This window comes from Podarcis erhardii, assembly GCF_964252035.2.
Source record: "Podarcis erhardii genome assembly, chromosome: 13".
Classification (NCBI taxonomy): domain Eukaryota; kingdom Metazoa; phylum Chordata; class Lepidosauria; order Squamata; family Lacertidae; genus Podarcis; species Podarcis erhardii.
In genome coordinates this window covers 25,894,792-25,914,269 of record NC_138502.1, presented here as the reverse complement: position 1 = coordinate 25,914,269, position 19,478 = coordinate 25,894,792, and the positions used below count along the sequence as shown (strand labels likewise).

At 46.1% G+C, this 19,478-nt stretch overlaps 2 protein-coding genes and 1 long non-coding RNA gene across 6 annotated transcripts in view; 1 reads left to right on the top strand and 2 right to left on the bottom strand.

The window, feature by feature from the left end:
- ATXN7L3 (ataxin 7 like 3) overlaps positions 1 to 10,254 on the top strand; it is a 29,534-nt gene extending 19,280 nt beyond the window's left edge. For 2 of the 3 annotated variants that reach the window (XM_081837053.1, XM_081837052.1), the window contains exons 10-13: positions 663 to 706; positions 3,177 to 3,248; positions 5,061 to 5,194; positions 6,845 to 10,254. In XM_081837053.1, the coding sequence (XP_081693179.1) occupies positions 663 to 706; positions 3,177 to 3,248; positions 5,061 to 5,194; positions 6,845 to 6,996 (402 nt within the window). In that variant the 3' untranslated portion in view covers positions 6,997 to 10,254. The remainder of the gene's footprint in view (positions 1 to 662; positions 707 to 3,176; positions 3,249 to 5,060; positions 5,195 to 6,844) is intronic. The other variant, XM_081837054.1, reaches the window with a different exon arrangement.
- Positions 10,077 to 11,211, bottom strand: LOC309327683. The gene is made up of 2 exons (XR_014150623.1): positions 10,346 to 11,211; positions 10,077 to 10,272 (listed from the first exon to the last, which is right to left on the bottom strand). It is a non-coding gene; the product is annotated as an uncharacterized lncRNA (long non-coding RNA).
- Positions 11,212 to 11,756: 545 nt separating this feature from the next.
- TMUB2 (transmembrane and ubiquitin like domain containing 2) lies at positions 11,757 to 18,017 on the bottom strand. Of its 2 annotated transcripts, none has more exons than XM_081836214.1 (3): positions 17,901 to 18,017; positions 14,990 to 15,642; positions 11,757 to 13,563 (listed from the first exon to the last, which is right to left on the bottom strand). In XM_081836214.1, the coding sequence occupies exons 2-3, from the start codon at positions 15,535 to 15,537 to the stop codon at positions 13,209 to 13,211; spliced, it is 903 nt and encodes a 300-aa protein (XP_081692340.1). In that variant the 5' UTR covers positions 15,538 to 15,642; positions 17,901 to 18,017; the 3' UTR covers positions 11,757 to 13,208. The 2 variants fall into 2 exon arrangements, with proteins under 2 accessions (XP_081692340.1, XP_081692341.1); XM_081836215.1 differs by lacking the exon at positions 17,901 to 18,017 and adding an exon at positions 17,201 to 17,461 and having other exon boundaries at positions 14,990 to 15,638.
- Positions 18,018 to 19,478: the final 1,461 nt, after the last annotated feature.

Sequence of the window (19,478 nt, the reverse complement as noted above, 5' to 3'; positions counted from 1 at the left end):
TGGGAACGTTCCTCCACATCTGTTTTCTCCACCTCCCAAGTAGGGTCGTTCATAGCTTCCTTGAGACCAGGCTCTGCCCCTCCCATACCTCACAGGGCCACCTCATGAGAGTTCTCTTGCTTCCAGGTAGCCATATTGGCTCACCCGCCTCCACATTCCCGATAACTTTCCATCCTCCTCCTTAAGCCCCTCTTGGAGCCACTGTAACTTTTGTCTTTATTCCGGCAGTCCTCATAGCATTTCTGAGAACTCTACCTGCATTTAGAGTGTTGCTCCTCAATTTCAGGTGGCAAAAATTATTCTTACAACCCCCCTCCCCCCGCATACTTTTCAGAATGTGTAAAAGTAAGAATTGCCTTCCTTCAGAGCTCCCTCCCCACCCCAATACATTTGTGTCAGACATGTTTTGAGTGCCACCCCTGATTAGGAAATGCCAGAGTAACAACCTAAGCAGAGATGAAACAGGTGGGCACGTTTGGTTTGCAGGGAACAGCTAATAAATTCCTTATTCCCCAGTTCTATTATACCATACAGTTAGAGCATTAGTGGTATCATGCTTGGCTGAAAGGAGCCAGCCCACTTCTGTCATACTCGGTGGACTTTGATTTGTTCGCTGCTGCACGCTTTTAATTTGTTGACACTGTATATTTCCTTCTCCGTAGCAATGTGGGGTGATATCTGAGCACACCAAGAAGATGTGTACACGGTGAGAGCAGCCCTTCCTTCTACTTTCTTGAGCCCCATAACCTCTTTCCGTTCCTCTGCCGGTGCAACCGTTCCCAGGTCACAAGGAGAGTGGGAGGTATTCACAAGACTGCCTGCTTGGGGTGGCTGGGTGGAAATCCAGGCTAACTGCGATGGATCTGAAAGAACACCCACACTTGATCCGTACGCTGCTGTTGACTCAGAATTTACGCTCGGGGTCAAAACATCCTGAAAGCCGGGTTGTGGGGGGAGTGTATTTCCCGTTGGATTAGCTTGCAAACTGCCTGCACAGGCTGAAGGTGGAAGTCAAAATCTTCCCGACTCTTCAATCTACCCTTGCAACTTGCTGTTGCTGGTTTGCCTGTCACAATGCACCTTTTTTTGCTGGTCATTTATCAGTAGCTTAAAAGGGAACTAGCTCTTAATGAGTTTGAGGAAGTTTCTTTGCCTGTTTGCTTGGAAGAGACTGGGAGTGGCCACTGAGACCATATAACACCGGTCCTCAAAGACCTACATTGGCTCCCAGTACATTTCTGAGCACAATTCGAAGTGTTGGTGCTGACCTTTAAAGCCCTAAACAGCCCCGGGCCAGTATACCCAAAGGAGCGTCTCCACCCCTATTGTTCAACCTGGACACTGAGTTCCAGCTCTGAGGGCCTTCTGGTGGTTCCCTCACTGCGAGAAGTGAGGTTACAGGGAACCAGGCCGAGGGACTTCTTGGTAGTGGCGCCCGCCCTATGGAACGCCCTCCCATCAGATGTCAAGGAAATAAACAATTATCTGACTTTTAGAAGACATCTGAAGGCAGCCCTGTTTAGGGAAGTTTTTAATGTTTGATATTTTATCATGTTTTTAATATTCTGTTGAGAGCTGCCCATAGTGGCTGGGGAAACCCAGCCAGATGGGTGGGGCATAAATAATCAAATTATTATTATTATTATTATTATTATTATTATTATTATTATTATTATTAAAGTCACCACACGTGGACCAGCAAACAGTTGCTTACATACCTGCCTTAGTCATTGTCATAGGACAGAGTCAGACTACTGGGAGCTGTGCAGGAATTGCTGAAAAACTCGCTGTATGATTCCTGTAACCAGCAAATTAAGCCCAGTGTTACCACCCCCACCACCCAGTTTCCCCAGAATTATGACTGGCTGTGGAAGGATGTTGGCATTGGGCTTGACTGCCTGTCGGGGCGATGGATAACTTCCTCCCCAGATGGCAATGGATACCATGTGTTCAGTTGCCAAGTGCCCACCGTAGCACTTACTGGTCTGCCGTTTATGCTCCCGGTTGATGGTTAATTGGGCTCATTGGTATCCATTTAAGCCCAGTGCTTGTGTTCTGCTTCTGATATCTTAACCCTGGTGAAGAGACTGGGAGTTGTCCACCAGCTTGTGTTTCCAACCTCCCTTCTACCATGAAAGTTTTGCCTTCGCTTCTCTTGTCAGCCTAATGGGTTCGCTTCTCTTGTCAGCCTAACACTAATGGATTGGCAACTGTTGGTGTAAGACATAATTGTACACTATGGCTAAAACCTTATCAGAGAAGAGAGGGAAATCTGAATTTCATACAGGAGTGTACAGACCCATGCATTTGACAGGCAGTGTCAATGGTCCACATGTGTAGCTTTCTGCGCTCAGTGTAGAGTATCCAGGATTGTGTACACCCCATGCTTTTTATAATTAAAAAGTCCATTCAAATTCTGTGATAAAAATTGGACAGCTTGTATAAATTATGAAATTAAGCTCTGTGGCTATTTTAAATTTTTTTATTTTTGCATAACGCTGGTGGGAAACTTATTATCCTCCAGACGCTGAACTCCAGCTCCCATCAGCCCCAATCAACATGACCAATGGTCAGGGTTTATAGAAGAAAAAACATCTGGGAGGCCACAGATTCTCCACTTCCTTCACACAGCCATGGAGAGGTTGCAGAAGCCCCATGTCTTTATGAGTAGAAATCCTGGTCAGCATCCTCACTCTGGCTTCTGAGGCTACAACTGAGATTGCCCCACACTTGCAAGCCTCTTGTTTTGCAGCCATGAGAGCTACCAACTTGCTTTTAATGGAAGACATCTAAGGTCCAGAAAGTCACTGAAATCAGTGCCCACTTCCCGAATTTGAAATGTTCAAAATACACAGTTCTGGGTTTATTACTGGACCAAGGGGCCTATCTTTTTTTTAAAGGATGCTCCTGGTTGTATGTTTCAGCACCCAAATGAGCCCTTCATATGACTGGCTTAGTTACTCCTTTTCCAGAATAGCGCAAACATTCTTTACTGCAGTCCAAAGAGCCACAGAAACAGTTTTGGAAGCAAAATACCGAAGGAACACAGGGAAAAGATTCCAAGGCAGTCACTATGCTTTATCCATTTCTGGAATGAATAGCAATCCATTTAGGAACAGGAAAACCTGTGTTTCTCAGCTTGTGCCTCATCCCTGACTTTTCCCCTTTTCCTGCAGGTCTTTGCGCTGCCCCCAACACACGGATGAACAGCGGAGGTCAGTCAGAGTCTACCTCCTGGGACCCTCTGCGTAAGTGTGATGGGATGGAGACAGGGCAGGTGTGGTGTAGGGAAACCCCCCCCCAAAAAAAGTGTCATGTGATTAACACTTAAGTTCAACTGGAAGGACTCTGGAGAAGGACTGTGCTTGCTTTTTTTTTTAAGCTGAATTCTTAAACGGGCATAAATTGAGCATCTTTCTGTAGCTGATTAGCATAATTATGCATAGGTGGTCAAGGAGAGGCGGCAGGACTGGGAGAAACCTTACCTGGCCATCCTGCCCACACTCTCTTTCGGTCATATTTTTGCACCTGCGAAGCTTGCAGGCGTTTTTTGTCTCCTTTCTTAGTAAACCCACACTCAGTGCAGTGTTTTATGTTCCATTGAAACCGCAGAGTTCATTTTGTCTTGCCTGGGATTTGCTGCCTGGATGGAAGCTATCCTGATCTCGCAAACATGTCTCCTCCTTCATTGGCTACTGTGCTTCAATACGCAGCATGCATTGAGAGCACCCAGATTCTGCATACATTACTCACCTGAACATGCATGCTCTCTCTCTCTCGCTCTCTCTCTCCCTCTCTGGCGTAACTTCCCTTCTGTTTGCACATGAGTGGAAAGCCAAGAAGTTGCCTGAAGGCTTACCATCAGCAAGTCATCCTCAGCCTCTATCCACTCAAGCTTCTGCGATTCCACCCCATGCTGCCCACACATCTTACAACTTGCTTTCTCAGTCATCTAGACAATTTTGTTTTAATGCACTGCACAACATTAGATCACATCCCCGTTACTCTGTATCAGTTAATAACTAGGGACCCTCCAGTCCTTGATAATTATTGCAAATTTTAAAATCTCCATTTTACCTGTAAAAGTTGGACATGGTGGGGACCAGCCCTGTGTCAGTTCTAATCTTGGTATGACAACATTGTTAAGAGTCTTGAAGTGTAAATCAGAAGATTTTGCCATTTTGGTCTAGTTCAAGGATTGGGAACCTTTAGGGTCCTCTAGATATCACTAGATTCCCACCTCCTATCAGTCTCAGTCACCATGGACTGTGGTCAGGGACAGTGAAAATGGTGGTCCAACAACATCTGGAGGTCCACAGCTTCCCCATGCCTGGTCTAGTCTGTTTCCAGGAGTCCTGTTTCCAGTCAGGTGACCCTGGGGACAAAAAAATTCACTCCCATAGTACCTGTTATTCAGAAAATATACTGCTCTTACAGGGATGCGGGTGGCACTGTGGGTTAAACCACAGAGCCTAGGACTTGCCAATCAGAATCCCCACGACGGGGTGAGCTCCCGTTGCTCGGTCCCTGCTCCTGCCAACCTAGCAGTTTGAAAGCATATCAAAGTGCAAGTAGATAAATAGGTACCGCTTCGGCGGGAAGGTAAACACCGTTTCCGTGCGCTGCTCTGGTTTGCCAGAAGCGGCTTAGTCATGCTGGCTACATGACCCGGAAGCTGTACGCCGGCTCCCTCGGCCAATAAGGCGAGATGAGCGTCGCAACCCCAGAGTCAGCCACGACTGGACCTAATGATGCATTACTTCTGTCTGCAGCCAATAATTAGGGGGCCTGGAATGCTAACGTTGGGAGTTATCTCATCTGCAAAGTGAACGTTTTGCAAAGGTTTTGCAGAATCCTTTCTCTGGAAAAAGCAGTTGGATGTGAAGGCAAGGAGGAGGAGTGGAGTGTTTTGCTTTGTGACACTGCCTTGTTTCCTTTTTACTCTCGACGTGGCTTTAAAACCTCAGCCGAAAAGCTGCAGAAGCAGCAGCAGCAGCAGCTGCTGGAGGGGGGTCATCTTGCTCCTTCACCCCTTCTCATACATCTGCCCCTTTTCCTAGCTCACTTCCCGAGGCGGAAGGAAGTGTGGAAAACGACAGTTTTGACGTGGCGGAAAGTCAAGCCCTCATGAATAGACTGCAGTGGGACGGATCTTCAGATATCTCGCCTTCTGACTCAGCTTCATCGAAAGCAAGTAAGAATCGGACGGGGTGCCTAGTTAGAGCACGGCATAAGTTGGTGATGGACTGGGCTGCCATTAGTGCTGGGACAGCATGTTCTTTGTGCCTTTTCTAAAACAATCTTCCCCAAGAATCTTTTACGGTGGTATATCGGGTTACGAACTTAATTCGTTCCGGAGGTCCGTTCTTAACCTGAAACCGTTCTTAACCCGAGGCACGCTTTTGCAAATGGGGCCTCCCGCGGCTGCCACATGATTTCTGTTCTCATCCTGGGGCAAAGTTCTTAACCCAAGGTACTACTTCCGGGTTAGCGGAGTTTGTAACCCAAGGTGTTTGTAACCCAAGGTACCACTGTAATGGTGTGAACTTCTTACTTTGCATAATATATTGTGCCTGACATTGGGAAGAGGCAAGGATACTGAAACAATATCCGCAGCATTCTGCTTTATCCTGTCATCCATTCCTATCCACACCCAGATTTATTTATTTATTATTTTTGGCCAGGCATTGCATATGCTATGTACTTTCTAGTCTGTAAGACTAGGGTAAGAAATCATATGGACCTCCATATGTTTCCTGGACTACAACTCCATTGATTCCTGGCCATTCTGAACTATAGGACGTTGGAGACTAACAATTTTTTGGGGGGGGGTTGTTCTCCAGCACTGCTTTATGGCCACAAATGCTGGCTGGAAATCTTGAGGGATTGGAGGGAGTGTTCCAGGAACCTGGAGGGTCCCATGGCATGGAGACGAACAATGGTGGGCAGGATGCCTTGAAAGATAGCTTTGTCCTTTGATTATGTATTGCAGTGCACAGTCTTGTTTGGTGACTGGGCCCAGAAGACATTGCTTAGCACCCCCTGAGAGTGGAGAATTCCTTTCAGAATCCTCTGCCATGCCAAGAAACTCCTTGGCAGATAAAATCAATGTGGGAAGGATCCCCTGAGTATAGAAGACTAGAAACCCACTGTTCCAGGTGTTGGGCACAGCATGGCAGCAGTGCGAGGAAGACAAAGAAGCAGTCATAAAATAGCTGGATCTTGGTGTAGAACGGAGGAAGCATTTAGGCGACTAAGAACTCTGAAAGACAGAGATACATGCCAACTTGTCACATGGTGATAACACTGAGCAGCGATGTGCATGTCGCTTCTTGGACCCGATAGTTCTAAATTTATGCAGTTGATATGTTTGGCTGAGAGTCATTTAAGTGTTGAATGGTATTGGGACAATTCTCGCACGCATGCTTCCTCGTCTTTGTTTTGCACGCGTGAACAGGCTGTCATGGGTATGAATGAAGTGGCTGATGCATTCAGTCCAAAAGTGATTGATCAGAAAGATACAGTGGTACCTCGGGTAAAGAACTTAATTCGTTCTGGAGGTCCGTTCTTAACCTGAAACTGTTCTTAACCTGAAGCACCACTTTAGCTAATGGGACCTCCCACTGCTGCGGCGCCGCTGCTGTGTGATTTCTGTTCTCATCCTGAAGCAAAGTTCTTAACCCAAGGTACTATTTCTGGGATAGCGGATTCTGTAACCTGAAGCGTATGTAACCTGAAGCGTATGTAACTCGAGGTACCACTGTACAAAGTGTTGTCAACAGAGGAAAGTGTCTATGAAACATACCAGAGGCTTAACGGGCACTTGCCTTCTTCTCCACCTCAGGTACAAACAACTCAGAGTCCCGGAAAACCAAAAAGAAGAAACCGCACATGAGCCTGGTAGGAGGTGCTCCAGGAATGAGCTCCAGCAAGAAGAAACTGAAGCCGAAGCAGCTTGCACCTCCCACCCCCAGCCTTTATGATGACATCAATTGAACAATGCTGGGATGAGGATAAAGAAAACAGGGAGGAGGGGAGATGCCCCGGAACCCCGTCCGACCCAGTTCGCGGGAAAGGAGCAGGACTGTCTCCTCTCAGGCACACCTTTTTATGAACTGTGAAGAGAGTTGGCTGCATGTCTCCCTTTTCCTCCCAAGCCTCCAGCACACATTGCACAGCCCTTTGTGTCCACTGGATGTGAGAACGAAAGGACCGGACTGCTTTTGGTGCAGTGAGCACCCACCTCTTCCGGGGAAAAGCGGGGGGTGGTGTTTTGAGGCGGGGCCTTGAAGATGAGTGACTCCGTCAGCCAGGGAGTCGCTATTCTCTTTCCTCCCCCACCCCACCCCCGTCCCCGTTTCAACACGTCTATTTATTGTGATGTTAGTGGATGTTCAATCATGACTATATATATGGTGGCATTGTATCGCTTCGCAACCCTGGAGACTGACTGGGCGGGGTGGTGTGTGTCGGCCCGCAGCCTTTTCGGCCTGGTTTGCAAGAGAATTAAAGGGTCTCTGGGGGGGAATGGAGAATGTCTGTTGCGCTTCAGTGCCTGCTCTCCCTTCTCGAGAGCCTCTGCTCCGAAACGGAGCTTCCTTTCCGTCGTGCGAAGGGGGCACCAGATCGTGAACCTGCCTCGGAGCTGCTGCGGCGGCGCTCCGTTGTTCAAAAGGCTGTCTCCGTGGCTGCTGTATCCCTCTTGCCCTCCCAAGCAGGAATAATGCTCTTGCTGCAGAGAGCAGTCCTCAGACATCTGCACAACCTGAGCAAACTGGGATGGAGGCCGAAGAGAGGTTTGGTCTTGTGTTGCTGCTGTCACTACTGCCAAACAGTGTCTGCTTCCCTGCCAAATGGCATTTCCAAGACTGTGTTTGAAGCAACATGATGAATGGCTTTGATGATGTGGGCAGTCTCTCCCGGCGATGCATGTCAGGAAGCTGGTGCAGCTGTTTGCTTCCGAACTCTTCCTATACTGGGCACAAATCTACATTCTGCCCAACCCTGGTGAGCCAATACCATAAGATTTGCAATGCTTTATACATACTCCATATGCAGGTATGAATCTCCGTACAGCCCTAAAAATTGGCTGTAAATTAGAATAGTTGTTTTTTGCTTTTTTTAATAAAAAAAAAATGGCTCTGCTGTTTAACATCCCCCAGAAGATGTTAATGTAGGGGCAGCGCTGCCATCCCTACCGTGGCCTGTGTGGGTCGATGAATCTAAACAAAACCTTGCTGGAGTATTAGAGTGAATCTAAGTGTGCCTGGGGGGGCAGTAGAAGAGATGGGAGGGGGGATGTATACTCTTAAGTGAGTACTTCCACCGCGCTCTCCCCATCTATATAAACCTCCCTTCCACCTCAATCCTGGCCTGAATTCTATTCCTTCTGTAAGCAGGTGCAGTTTTTAAAACGCCAGAAATCATGGTGGTCCTAGATGGAAACTTGAAATTGCAAAGTTGATTCTGGGAGGTGGAGTGTTGCTGGTTTCATTGTCTCTCTGTGCTTCTCTTTTCCGGAATTTTGACAAGACTTAGAAAAGGGCATGTGCTGTCCAATAAGCTTTGTGCAAGCCCAGCCCCGCCACCCCCAGCTTCTGAACATACTTAAAGGGAATTTCTCGTGTATTCTTCTTCCCTTTCCTCTATTCCAGAGAATGCAAATATGTGTGTGTTTGGAGGAGGGGGGAGAGACTAAGATTTTCCTCCCATAAATCTGTTCTGTTGCAGCTACGCACATGCCTGCTTCAGCACAGCGATGTCTGCTGCTGATGCTGGTTTTTCAGGACTGAGCCTTTCAAAACTTTTCCTCCATTCTCATAGCAGCTGAAAAAGCCAGATGGGTTGCAGATGAAAGTCCGCCTTTGCCACGGCTAAATTCATGGGCTCAGTTCTGTAAGGAGAGGCTTCTCTGAGCAATCACTTCCTACAGTCCCGAAACAGAAAACTCTTTGCATGTTCAGCTGTTTGTATGGTCTCCCAAGAGCCTTATGTCTTCCTGCTTCCTCCTTAGTTTCTCACACTTTTCCTGCCTGTGAGGCCCCAAATTGTGGCAGCCGTGTTTCCCTACATTGCAGCATGAATGCTGAATCTGCAGTCACTGAACAGGAGTGTGTGACTGATGATGTTCAGCATGTCTGGAAGTAGAGGTAGCCTACTCAGCAAGTTAACACGATTTCTAGTTTTTTCTCTCTTTCCCCACCACCCTGCTCCTCTTCACTTTGCTTCCCTAGGCAAAAGGTACAAGGTATGCAGGGAATGTTCAGAGGACGAGGCACGCTTTTGCCCCACATGGAGCAAGAACTCCATGTTATTTAAAGGTAAATAGCATGGAGCTCTACCAGCTGAATTGTACAATTCTTTTGTCTTGAAGGGATGGATCCTGCACCACAACCAACCTTTTTTTTTTTTTTAAGGTCCCGTTTTCTTCTATGGCAGTCTGCACTCCCCCATCATTAGAAACCAATGCTTCATGTTGTGCTTTAGCAAATGTTTTTGAAAACATGACTTGACAGCCTGTGCTATGCAGGCAATGATCAGCCTTGCACCCGCTTCTGACTTAACTAGTTGAACCGAATCATATCTTTCCAGAGAGAAATAGTAAGGAAGAAGAAGAGGTAGACTTTTATTCAAACCAGGATCAGTTACCTTCTCTATGCCTGGCAACCAGTTGCTACCCCATTAAAATTATGTACCTGTAAAACTGAAGCGGCGCAAAAGTGGCCAGATTGAGGGAAAAGGAAGACCCCTGCTCAGCCTCCATGGTTGCAGCTGAACCCTTTGGGATCATGTTGCAGATAACCTAGGAAGTGTAGCATCTGGGGAATTTTGAACATTAATTGAGGGAGGGGTAGGGTGGGGGAAGACCTAGGTCTTTTTATATATGGCTCTGTATCTGCACTTGCACCCTTTAATTTTTTTAAGGTAGGCCTGTTTCACTTGAAGAAGAAAAAACAAACCCGTGTATTCTATCATGAGTGGTCTGTTGAGAGGTTTTTAATTTGTTGATGATGTACAAACTGCACCTATGTGATATCTTTGAACATGTGCAGAAATCATTGGAGTAAGTACTGTACTGTGGTCTCTGAATTATTTTTTAAAACTTGTTTTGTGTATGTAATCTCAGCTTGTACAGGTAGGTAGCTAGATTTTTTTAAAAAAAACAAAACAACCCTGTCAAATCTGTTGTTTCTTTTTCTGCCCATCCATGGATTGCGGAATGCCTGTGTAAATAAACTGCAACTCTGCTTGGTATTTGAGCCTCAGGCTGTTCTTCGTTTTCACAAGGGATCCACCTTGTTCCAGATATTTTACATGGGTTACAACAAAATGACCATATTCCCACATTCGTTGTTTAGTCAATTAGTCTTGTCCGACTCTTCGTAACCCCATGGACCAGAGCACACCAGGCATACCAGTCTTCCACTGCCTCCGGGAGTTTCGTCAAATTCATGTTGGTTGCTTCGAGAACACTGTCCAACCATCTCGTCCTCTGTCGTGCCCTTCTGCTTGTGTCCTCAGTCTTACCCAACATCAGAGTTTTTTTCCAGAGAGTCTTCTCTTCTCATGAGGTGGCCAAAGTATTTGAGCCTCAGCTTCAGGATCTGTCCTTCCACTGAGCACTCACAGTTGATTTCCTTCAGAATGGATAGGTTTGATCTTTTTGCAATCCATGGCTGTTCTTAGTTCTGTTAAATTGTTGCTTTCAATGCCTACTCAATCCTCATCTTGAGAGTAGTGTTGAATCAGATCTTCTGTTGAAACCAGAGGGCTTTTTGCATTTACAAAATGTGCATTTACAAAATTTTGGACAGCACCTGAAAGACTTGAGTGTGAGTGTGTGAGTCTAAAATAATCTAATTGTCAAAAGGCAGGCATAAGCACATTGTGAAATCTCAAGAAGCTACAGAGCAAAAGCTTTGCAGGGTTGGGGAAGAGATGAGTGCTACAAAGCTCCTGCTCCCTCTCAAAAGCTAGAGTAAATCGCAGGAGCAAGCATGTATGTGCTAACTCAGAGTGCTGTCCAACTCCCAGAATGTTTAGCTTTTCTTGAAACAAAATTTGGAGTCTACATAGAGCACACAATCTTGCTGTAAGGCTAGTTCTGGTTGAGTGTTGCAAGATTACTCCCATCATCTCTGAGTGCTGGCCATGCTAGCTGGGACTGATAGGAAGCAAGCAGGTAGAGAACCACAAGTTAGGCACCCCTGTTTTAGAATAGATCAGGGATGTACATCGAACAGGTCAATCACTATCGATCAATTGTGGGGAGTCCCTAAACAAAACAACTTTGCTGAAGCCTCCCCCCCCCCAAAAAAAAATGCTCAACAACTTTGGTTAATCCAATGGGTAGGTCACTGCCATTTTTTAATAGTGGGAGTAGATAGCAGTCTCTTGGGAGTTGGACATGCCTGGTGTAGATCATGCAGCAAAGCTGTTCCAAATTTGGTGGTGTGAAAAGCCTGTATATGAAGAGTATATAGAGTATATAAAATTTGGGTATGGAAACTTCCCAGCTCCAGCAAAAGACCTTTTAAACAAGTAAATAACTGGACATATATATGTAGCACACCAAAGACTGGGGGGGAAGAGTCCAATCTCCCCCAATTTACAAAAAGCTTCCCTGCCTAGTCATTTAGAGACGATGCTTAATTGTCACAGGTAGTTACTCAGATGCCTGTTTTTATTTTCCTTCCTTATTTTCCTTCCTCTTAAAGCAGATTTGAACAAACTCCACAGAAGAAAACACGACGACATAAAATCTGCATGGATTTTTATAATACATTTCACACAGTGGATGTCAAGCGCAGGTTTAACTTAAAAGAATGATTTCTGACAACTTTTAATAAATGCCTTGATTTTAAAAGCTAGATCAGTGGTACAAATACTAGAGATTGATTTTGAGGAGTGGGAAATTACTTGGCACTGATAATTACCATCGGAAATATCTGAAGTTGGTTATTCAGTTCCAACTTAGGTTAGCAACCATGAGGCCTGAAATTTAATTAACTCCCCCAACTCTCTCCACTTAAGAGACAAGTTGTGGGATTTAAAATACTTTAGCAAGCTCAAAGAGAAGTCGCCTACAACCTAGCAGAGAGGGGTGTAGTGATTACATTTACCAGTCCTGGTCTTTTATGTCTTCGATGTCAAATCATCACCTCTGGCACAGAAGACAAGGGAAATTCAGCTTGCCTGTCTTCTATTTGAAGCCCTCTCAGCCAATGACCATGAATTCCAAGGAGATACATGTGGTTTCAATACTTGTAAGTCAACCTGGTTAACCCCCAAGTGCTGCCAATATTCTTCCTGTAGACAGTTAAGAGGCAAACCATGCAAGCGTCTTGGTTACTAATGAATGGCATTCTGGATCATAATCCTTGCAGAGTGTGCACATGCAAATGGCCCTCTTTGGAGAGGGCTCTTCTTTTCTACAGCACAGGGGTAGTGTGAGCATCTCAATGGAGTCCATACAGTAAGAAGTGGGCAGGTGTCTTCAGAACATAGTTCAAGGTGCATGTATCTTGGAAAGGTGGGAGGGGAGAAGGCAGGTGTCTCACTAGTTCACAGTGCATCACTGTGTAACTACCATGTAATTAGTGGCAGTGAAATGGAGAGAAGCATGAGCCCAAAGATCATTCCATTCATGCTTTCCAAAGCAGCAGGAGCAGCAAACTAAACAGGCAAATGCTTAGGTGGAGAGCCCGTTTCCTCTATTGCGGGGCTCAGAAGTCTTAAGAGCACAAGGGACAGGAACTGTACTTCAGTACAAATGGGTTCTCTACGATAATCATCACCAAGTTCCAAGTCCTAGTAGCTGTGGAGGAGAACGTGGCAGCCAAATCTCTCTTCGAGGCCTAGAAGCCGAACGACAGCAAGGCAATGCTTCTGACAGCTGAAAGGATTCTATCCCGAGAGTAGGGGGAGATCAGAGCAAACACCTGTGGCCCTGCTCTCTTCTATACTTGTCTCGTTCCCCTCTTCTAGCATCACTCTTCAAAGATACCCAAATGCTGTAGCGATAGAAAATGTAGAAATTAAGTACAATTTTTCAACTCAAAGGTTTTGTGGAGCTCTAACCTCCATCAGTGGAGAATTCTGGATAAGAGCTTTATATGTCCCTCACAGGGTATGAATGAGTGGAAGTACGAAACAGAGAGCACTCAAGATTTGGCAGCTAAGGCCACTCCCTCCTTCCCCATGGCTGCTCATCGTCCATACATCCCGAAAACAAGGAAACTAAAAAAGACAGTCGCCCCAACCAAGGAAATGGTGGCCGGGGCTGTGAATAACTGCCGGTAGTTGATACGGAAATACCAGATGACCGCCAGCATCACCACAAAAATGGGGATCATCAGGTTGCCCATGCTCAAAGTGATACCGCCAGCTTCCGATGGTGCAACCACTGGGTCAGGCATGGCGGAGGTAGCAGTCTGAGAAAGATGACAGTGGATTACGCAATTGTCCAGGATGTTGAGAGAGCGAAGAGTCCGTGCCTGGTCCTGGAGAAGCTGGCCCTGGTAGATAAACTTCATCTGATTCTCCCGGCCTGGGAAGTACTTGCTTTGGAGAGAAAAACAAGGAAATGAACATCTAGGCCAAAGAGAGAGAGAGAGAGGGAGGGAATACTGATGGGACTGCTTTTAAATGGGTGTTCTGGCGGAGACTGAGGAGAGTTGTAGTACAAAATACCTGCAGGGCATGATGTTGTGGGGTAAGGCCGCTTTAAAGTAATCAACAACATACCTCACTACCCTATAAATAAATGTGTTCACAAGTAGCAGTTCTCATAGGGGATGTGGAAGTTGGTGGGGTACATGAAACAAGGGGGGAAATTTCTGCATGCTGGATCCTAGTAGCCTGGCAGCACTTCCTGGAGCGCCCATGGCTCACATCACCCCAGGGGTATTCCAAGAAGTGCTGCTGGGCTGGTAGTCGGTGCACAGAAGTCTTGCACTGCTGTGAGTGCACTTGGAGGTCTCAAAGTTTTAAGAGGAATAAACCTCCACCCCAACCACTTTGTAGGCTAATAAACTACATGCAGCTCTTGCTATTTACCTACCCACCCACCCACCTGCAAAGCTTTCTTTGAAGATTTCCCACTCTTTGGAAATATTTTTTGTTCATCTCCCACCCCCACCCTCAAATGTGTAGTGCTGTTTTTTAAAGGTCAGGTGAATGATTCAGCTCAGCAGATTGCTGTACAACATGCTTCATGACACTCAAAATGAATAGGGTTCGTCTGCTAGCGCTGCTCACAGCTGCATATAATGCAATGGTTCCTTATAATCAGTATGCCAGAACCACCCTCCACTAGTCTCCTTTGGGCAGAACTTCTTTATGTGCAAAACTAAAACTTATTTCACAATACTGAAGAAAGTATACAAAAAAATGTCAGCCATAAGTATCCAAGAGAGCATTTACCTGCATGATCCTCTACATTATTCTTTCTCATTGTATTGTGTCATCCAGATTACAGTAGAATCATAGAACTGTAGAGATGGAAGGGACCCTAAGGGTCATCTAGTCCAACCCCCTGCAGTGCAGGAATCTAAACTAAAGCATTCGTGACAGATGGCCATATGATCTCTGTTTAAAACCCCGCCATGAAGGAGAATCCACAACCTCCCGAGGGAGTCCGTTCCACTGTCAGAGAGCTCTTACGTCAGAAAGCTATTCCTGATGTTTAGTTGGAATCTTCTTTCTTGTAACTTGTGCTAAAGGTTTTTTTAATGCACATTTTAATGATCAGTGACTAAAGATTTGAGATGTTTCTTATCAATGGTTTGAACACATGTATAGATGATGTACTTGTGCAAGTATTTCTTTTGGCTTTCAGTTGTTTAGTATTGTTGACAACATATGAGACAAACCATTTTACTTACTTGCTTTAACTGCAAAAAAACCAGGTTGCACATTACTCACTGTTAATATGTGGAGGCAACACTTTGGACTTGTGCATATTTTATTCATATTCAACACCACTCACCTCTTGAGGATGCCAATGGTGTCTTCTGGCTTCACAATGGCCACCTCCTCTGTGTCATTGAGGAATTTGAGGCGCACCTTGATAAATCCTGGGTTTGGTTCACTCTCCTCCATGACAGGCACAGCTTGTGGAACTCTCTGGTTCTCTTGGGAATCAGCAGCAATAGAAAAGGTCCTTTGGGACAAGCCCTGAATGTCCAAAAGACGATCTAAGGTAGCATCTGAGCTACTACTGCTGTCTCCTTGCTCAACTGCAGGACCTGCATCAGAAGCAGGACCCTCTTCTGCCTTCTCTTCAGCCCCTTCTGCAGCACCTTGGGGCTCCGACTGTTCTGACACCGAGTTCCCCACGTAGCGTTCGATGGGGCTCAAGTGGATCACTGCTGAATCTCCAGTAGCCACAACCGTTCCCAGAAGATGGCTGCCACCATCCGCCACATATGTGGAAAGCCAGGCCAGGACCAAGGCCATGATAAGGACCACGACACCAGCCACAACAGTGACTTCATCCCCCACACCTTCAATGATGGTCACTTCAAGGGGCTCCATCTCTTATCTTTAGAGAACAGGGGAGCAACAAGGATAGCAGTTCTGGCCTTGACAGCAGAGGGAAATTCAGATGGCATCTGATTAGGATTTCAGTCCCATGTCTCACTGCAGTTTTTAATTAAGGAGAAAGAGAGACAGTGTTTTTTACCCCTGGTTTTACCTGCTGTTTTCAGTTTTCCTGTTTCTCTGAATGTTAAATAAAATAGGCATCAAAGTCAGAGGGGCACAATTCATAGTTCTCAGCCTAGTCCCATGAGATTTAGCCCCTATCCCAGTCATGACCTCAAGGAGCCTTGGGCAAGTTGCTAAATAAAATAGGCATCAAAGTCAGAGGGGCACAATTCATAGTTCTCAGCCTAGTCCCATGAGATTTAGCCCCTATCCCAGTCATGACCTCAAGGAGCCTTGGGCAAGTTGCTATCTCAGCCTCAGTTCTCCAGTGGTAAAATGGGAATGAAAGGGTGTTGCAAGGATAAACAAGACAATGTACAAAATACTTTACAATCTGTACAAAGATGGATTGATGATATATACTTAGTGAGAAAGAGGATCTAGAAAACAGAGCAGTTAACATTGCATGCTGATGCACACTATCTTTCCAACAAATCATCAGATTTCTAGAGACCTATGTTTCTTTGTATTCCAACAAATCTTTTTTTAATTTACCAGCTTGGTACATGTTATCAGGAGTAAGATATCAAGCAGCCAAAATGTATATGACTTGAGGACATACTTATAGGGACTAGGTTTATTTGTTTCTTACTTACCAAGCGGGATTTAGATCTAAGATTTGTAATAGAAGCCAAAACTTGTAGGCTGGAGCCTTGGTTATCCCACTAGATTGTAACCTAAGACCTTCACATCCTCTTGCCTGACAGCCTCCCTGTCCAATATTAAAAAATAAAACTGCCTCCAGGTTAAGAGAAGTTTCCATTTGCAGAACCAGTTTGTGACGCAAAACTATGTCTTCATGGAAGCGCCTGGGGAAGATTAGTTCACAGAAGTACATTACATTGCTCTGTGCTGGTTGTACTGGTTTTCAATAGATTTTCAGCCCAATTCAAGGCAGTACTTTTGATTTATAACGTCTTATAATGTCAATACGGTGAAGAAAGCAGATTACGTGGGGAAAGAGACAGCTATGACTGAGTATGCTTTCCTCAGTCTCAGCTTTGTTACTGACCTTATAATAGCAACCCAATGTACAGAAACTAAGCAAGTGAAGCAATTCCCACTACTTATCTCCATGCCAGAAAAATATCTTTAATTTCCTCTTGTCCAGTTGACGATAAAAGGGGCGGGAGGTGGGGAGTGGCAGAGATATACTCCCCTCTATCTCATTAGGATTTTTAAGATTGACCCAGATCACCCCCTTATCCAGTGATGGAAAAAATACATGTGACAGGCAAGAATTAGCCTCCTGCCACTGACTTTGATGGCCTGCTGGGGAAGTAAACAAAAAACTGGGGCACATTAAGTTTCCATTGATAAGGGAGGGAGCAAGGAACCAACAACTTGGCATGACATAAGCACTTCATGACATAAGCACTCCATGTAGTCCTCCTATTTGCACGATATATATAGCACAGGTGATTTCCATGTCCTCCTGGCCCCCAAGGAAGTGTATGCTAGCTGAGAGCTTTTCTCCTTTCGCCCAATCAACCTGCCTTTTGCTGGGTTCCTGCTTCTCCTTTCTACGAAGCCTTCAAGGAGCTTGTCCTCAACTCCTGTCTTTTAGCCTTGCTCTGATGTTCCCCATCACCTCTGATCCGGTCCCAAGTTTCAGCAAGATCCGTCTCCCGGGTTTTAACTTTAAATGGGCATTGCCCCTGCCCGATGCCCCCCCCCCGCAAGGTTTCCTTCTCCATTCCGTTCTCCCTCTTAGGCTTCTCCATGAGCTTTGCTTCCCAAAGTTAAAAACAAAACAAACAGCCCACTAGGCGGGGGGGGGGGGCGGTTTGCTTGGGGGAAGGGACGTGGAGCCTCGCCAGCGCAAAGGGAAGCAGCTTCAGGGCCGCGCGAGGTGACAGAAAGGAGGCAGGGCGAGGAGGAAGCGGGGCCAAAAAGCAGCGTGCAAACGAAAAGAAAAGGTGCCGGGGCAGAGGAAACGCTGCCCGAAAGAGGGGCGGAAAGTTCCGACATTTCCGCGGGCAGGAAAGCGAAGGCAAGGGCGGAGAGGCGCCGAGGGGAAGGAGCTCCGGCCGAAAGGGTAGCAGCAGAGCGGGGAGCGCGCTGCGCTCGCAACCGGGAGGCGCCGAAGGACTTCCCGGGGGGGGGGGGAGGGAGAAGCGGAAGGGCCCGCTTCAAAGGGGTCTCGGCACTGGAGCGTCAAGCTGGGGGCCCGCCGAGAACCTGTCACTCACCTGCCGGAGAGCCCTTCCTTTCCCAGAGGAAACGGTTACGTCACTAACGCCCGCTGTCCACGTCACTTCGAGGCGCGAGAGGTTGCCAGGATGGAAGGCCGCGGTTGCCATAGCAGCGGCTGTGTAAGGGAATGGGTGACGTCTATATTACGCGTCCAAGGCGTATTGCGTACATTTATCATTTTATATACAGTACTAGCTATCTCTGGTGTGCCTGGCGTGCTCTGGTCCATGGGTCACGAAGAGTCGGACACGACTAAACGACTAAACAACATCTAGCACACCCTGGTCCCATTCCACATAAAAACTCAAATCGTGAAAGAAAAGTTTCTGTATTAACTCTGAAGTTATGTTTCCTACATTTCTGAAATTACGCCATGAGGTTATACTTTTCTGACAATAGGAAGAAATAAGGGGTATTAATTTAACTTACAGTAATTAATTCTAAATGTGTGTGTATATATATATATATATATATACACACATACATATATATAAGCATATTCAAATTCTCCTTTTGATGGTAGGCCACCCTGTTCACGGGAGTTGGTTGCTGCAACCAAGGCATTTTTAGATGATGGCTGTTGTCTGGGGGGACTTGCATTTCAGTCTGGGTTTTGGCCTCAGTTTGGTACTGAAACATCTTTTGTTGCCCTGATGGAGACAGAGATAGAGAGACAAGGGGAGTTCAGCTCTGTTAACTCTCCTAAAACTTTTGACAGCCTTTGGTATTATCAGTCCTACTATCCTAGTGGTTCCCAATTGGGGATCCGTGGACCTCAAGGGGTGCACATAACACCACACACACACACACACACACACACCGGTTTGTGGCACCATTTGCACAACAAAAACCACCATAGATATATCAAAATTTTCAAAAGTAAGGGGTTCATGGCTTGGCTTTTGAAAAACGGGGTCTGCAATACTTAGCTAATTGGGAACCACCGTCCTGGAATGAATATTAGGGCATAGTGGCAGGGGGCATGCACACTAGACCATGTTGCAACAGTTCCCTTTCTAGGTTGATGGCCACTTCTATTGTTGATGGCAACAATCCTCCAGGAGTTATGCTATGGTGTTCCACATGGCTCCATTTTGCGCCTCTCACTGCTTAACATCTACATTAAGCCACTGAGCGAAGTCATATTGGTATCCAGAGCAAGGTATCCTCCATCTGCTACAGAAGCAATATATCTCCTTTTCATTGTATTCAATAAAATACTTTGCCCAAGGAAGGGCACATGCGTCTTACCGCTGCGTGCCTTCTGGTGAGCTTTTCCAGCAGGGTATTATGTGGCACTGTCTTTTGAAATGTAGCCTTATGAGGCTTTGCCCTCGGGTGGGAAAAATATTGCGCTCAGGAAAGGGAAGTGGGAGTCAACAGACACTCAAGGAATAGTTTCAGAGAAAAAGCTTTATTTCTACCATCCATGAACTGGTAGAAGGAGCAAGTGTGATAACTCACAAAAAAAACATACACGAGTTCACAGTCATGTGCACAGAGTATATATCCCCTTCGAGTTCCCTCCCCCTTTCTCCTCCTTCTTCCAGAGTCCTGCCCATGAGTTCCTCTGA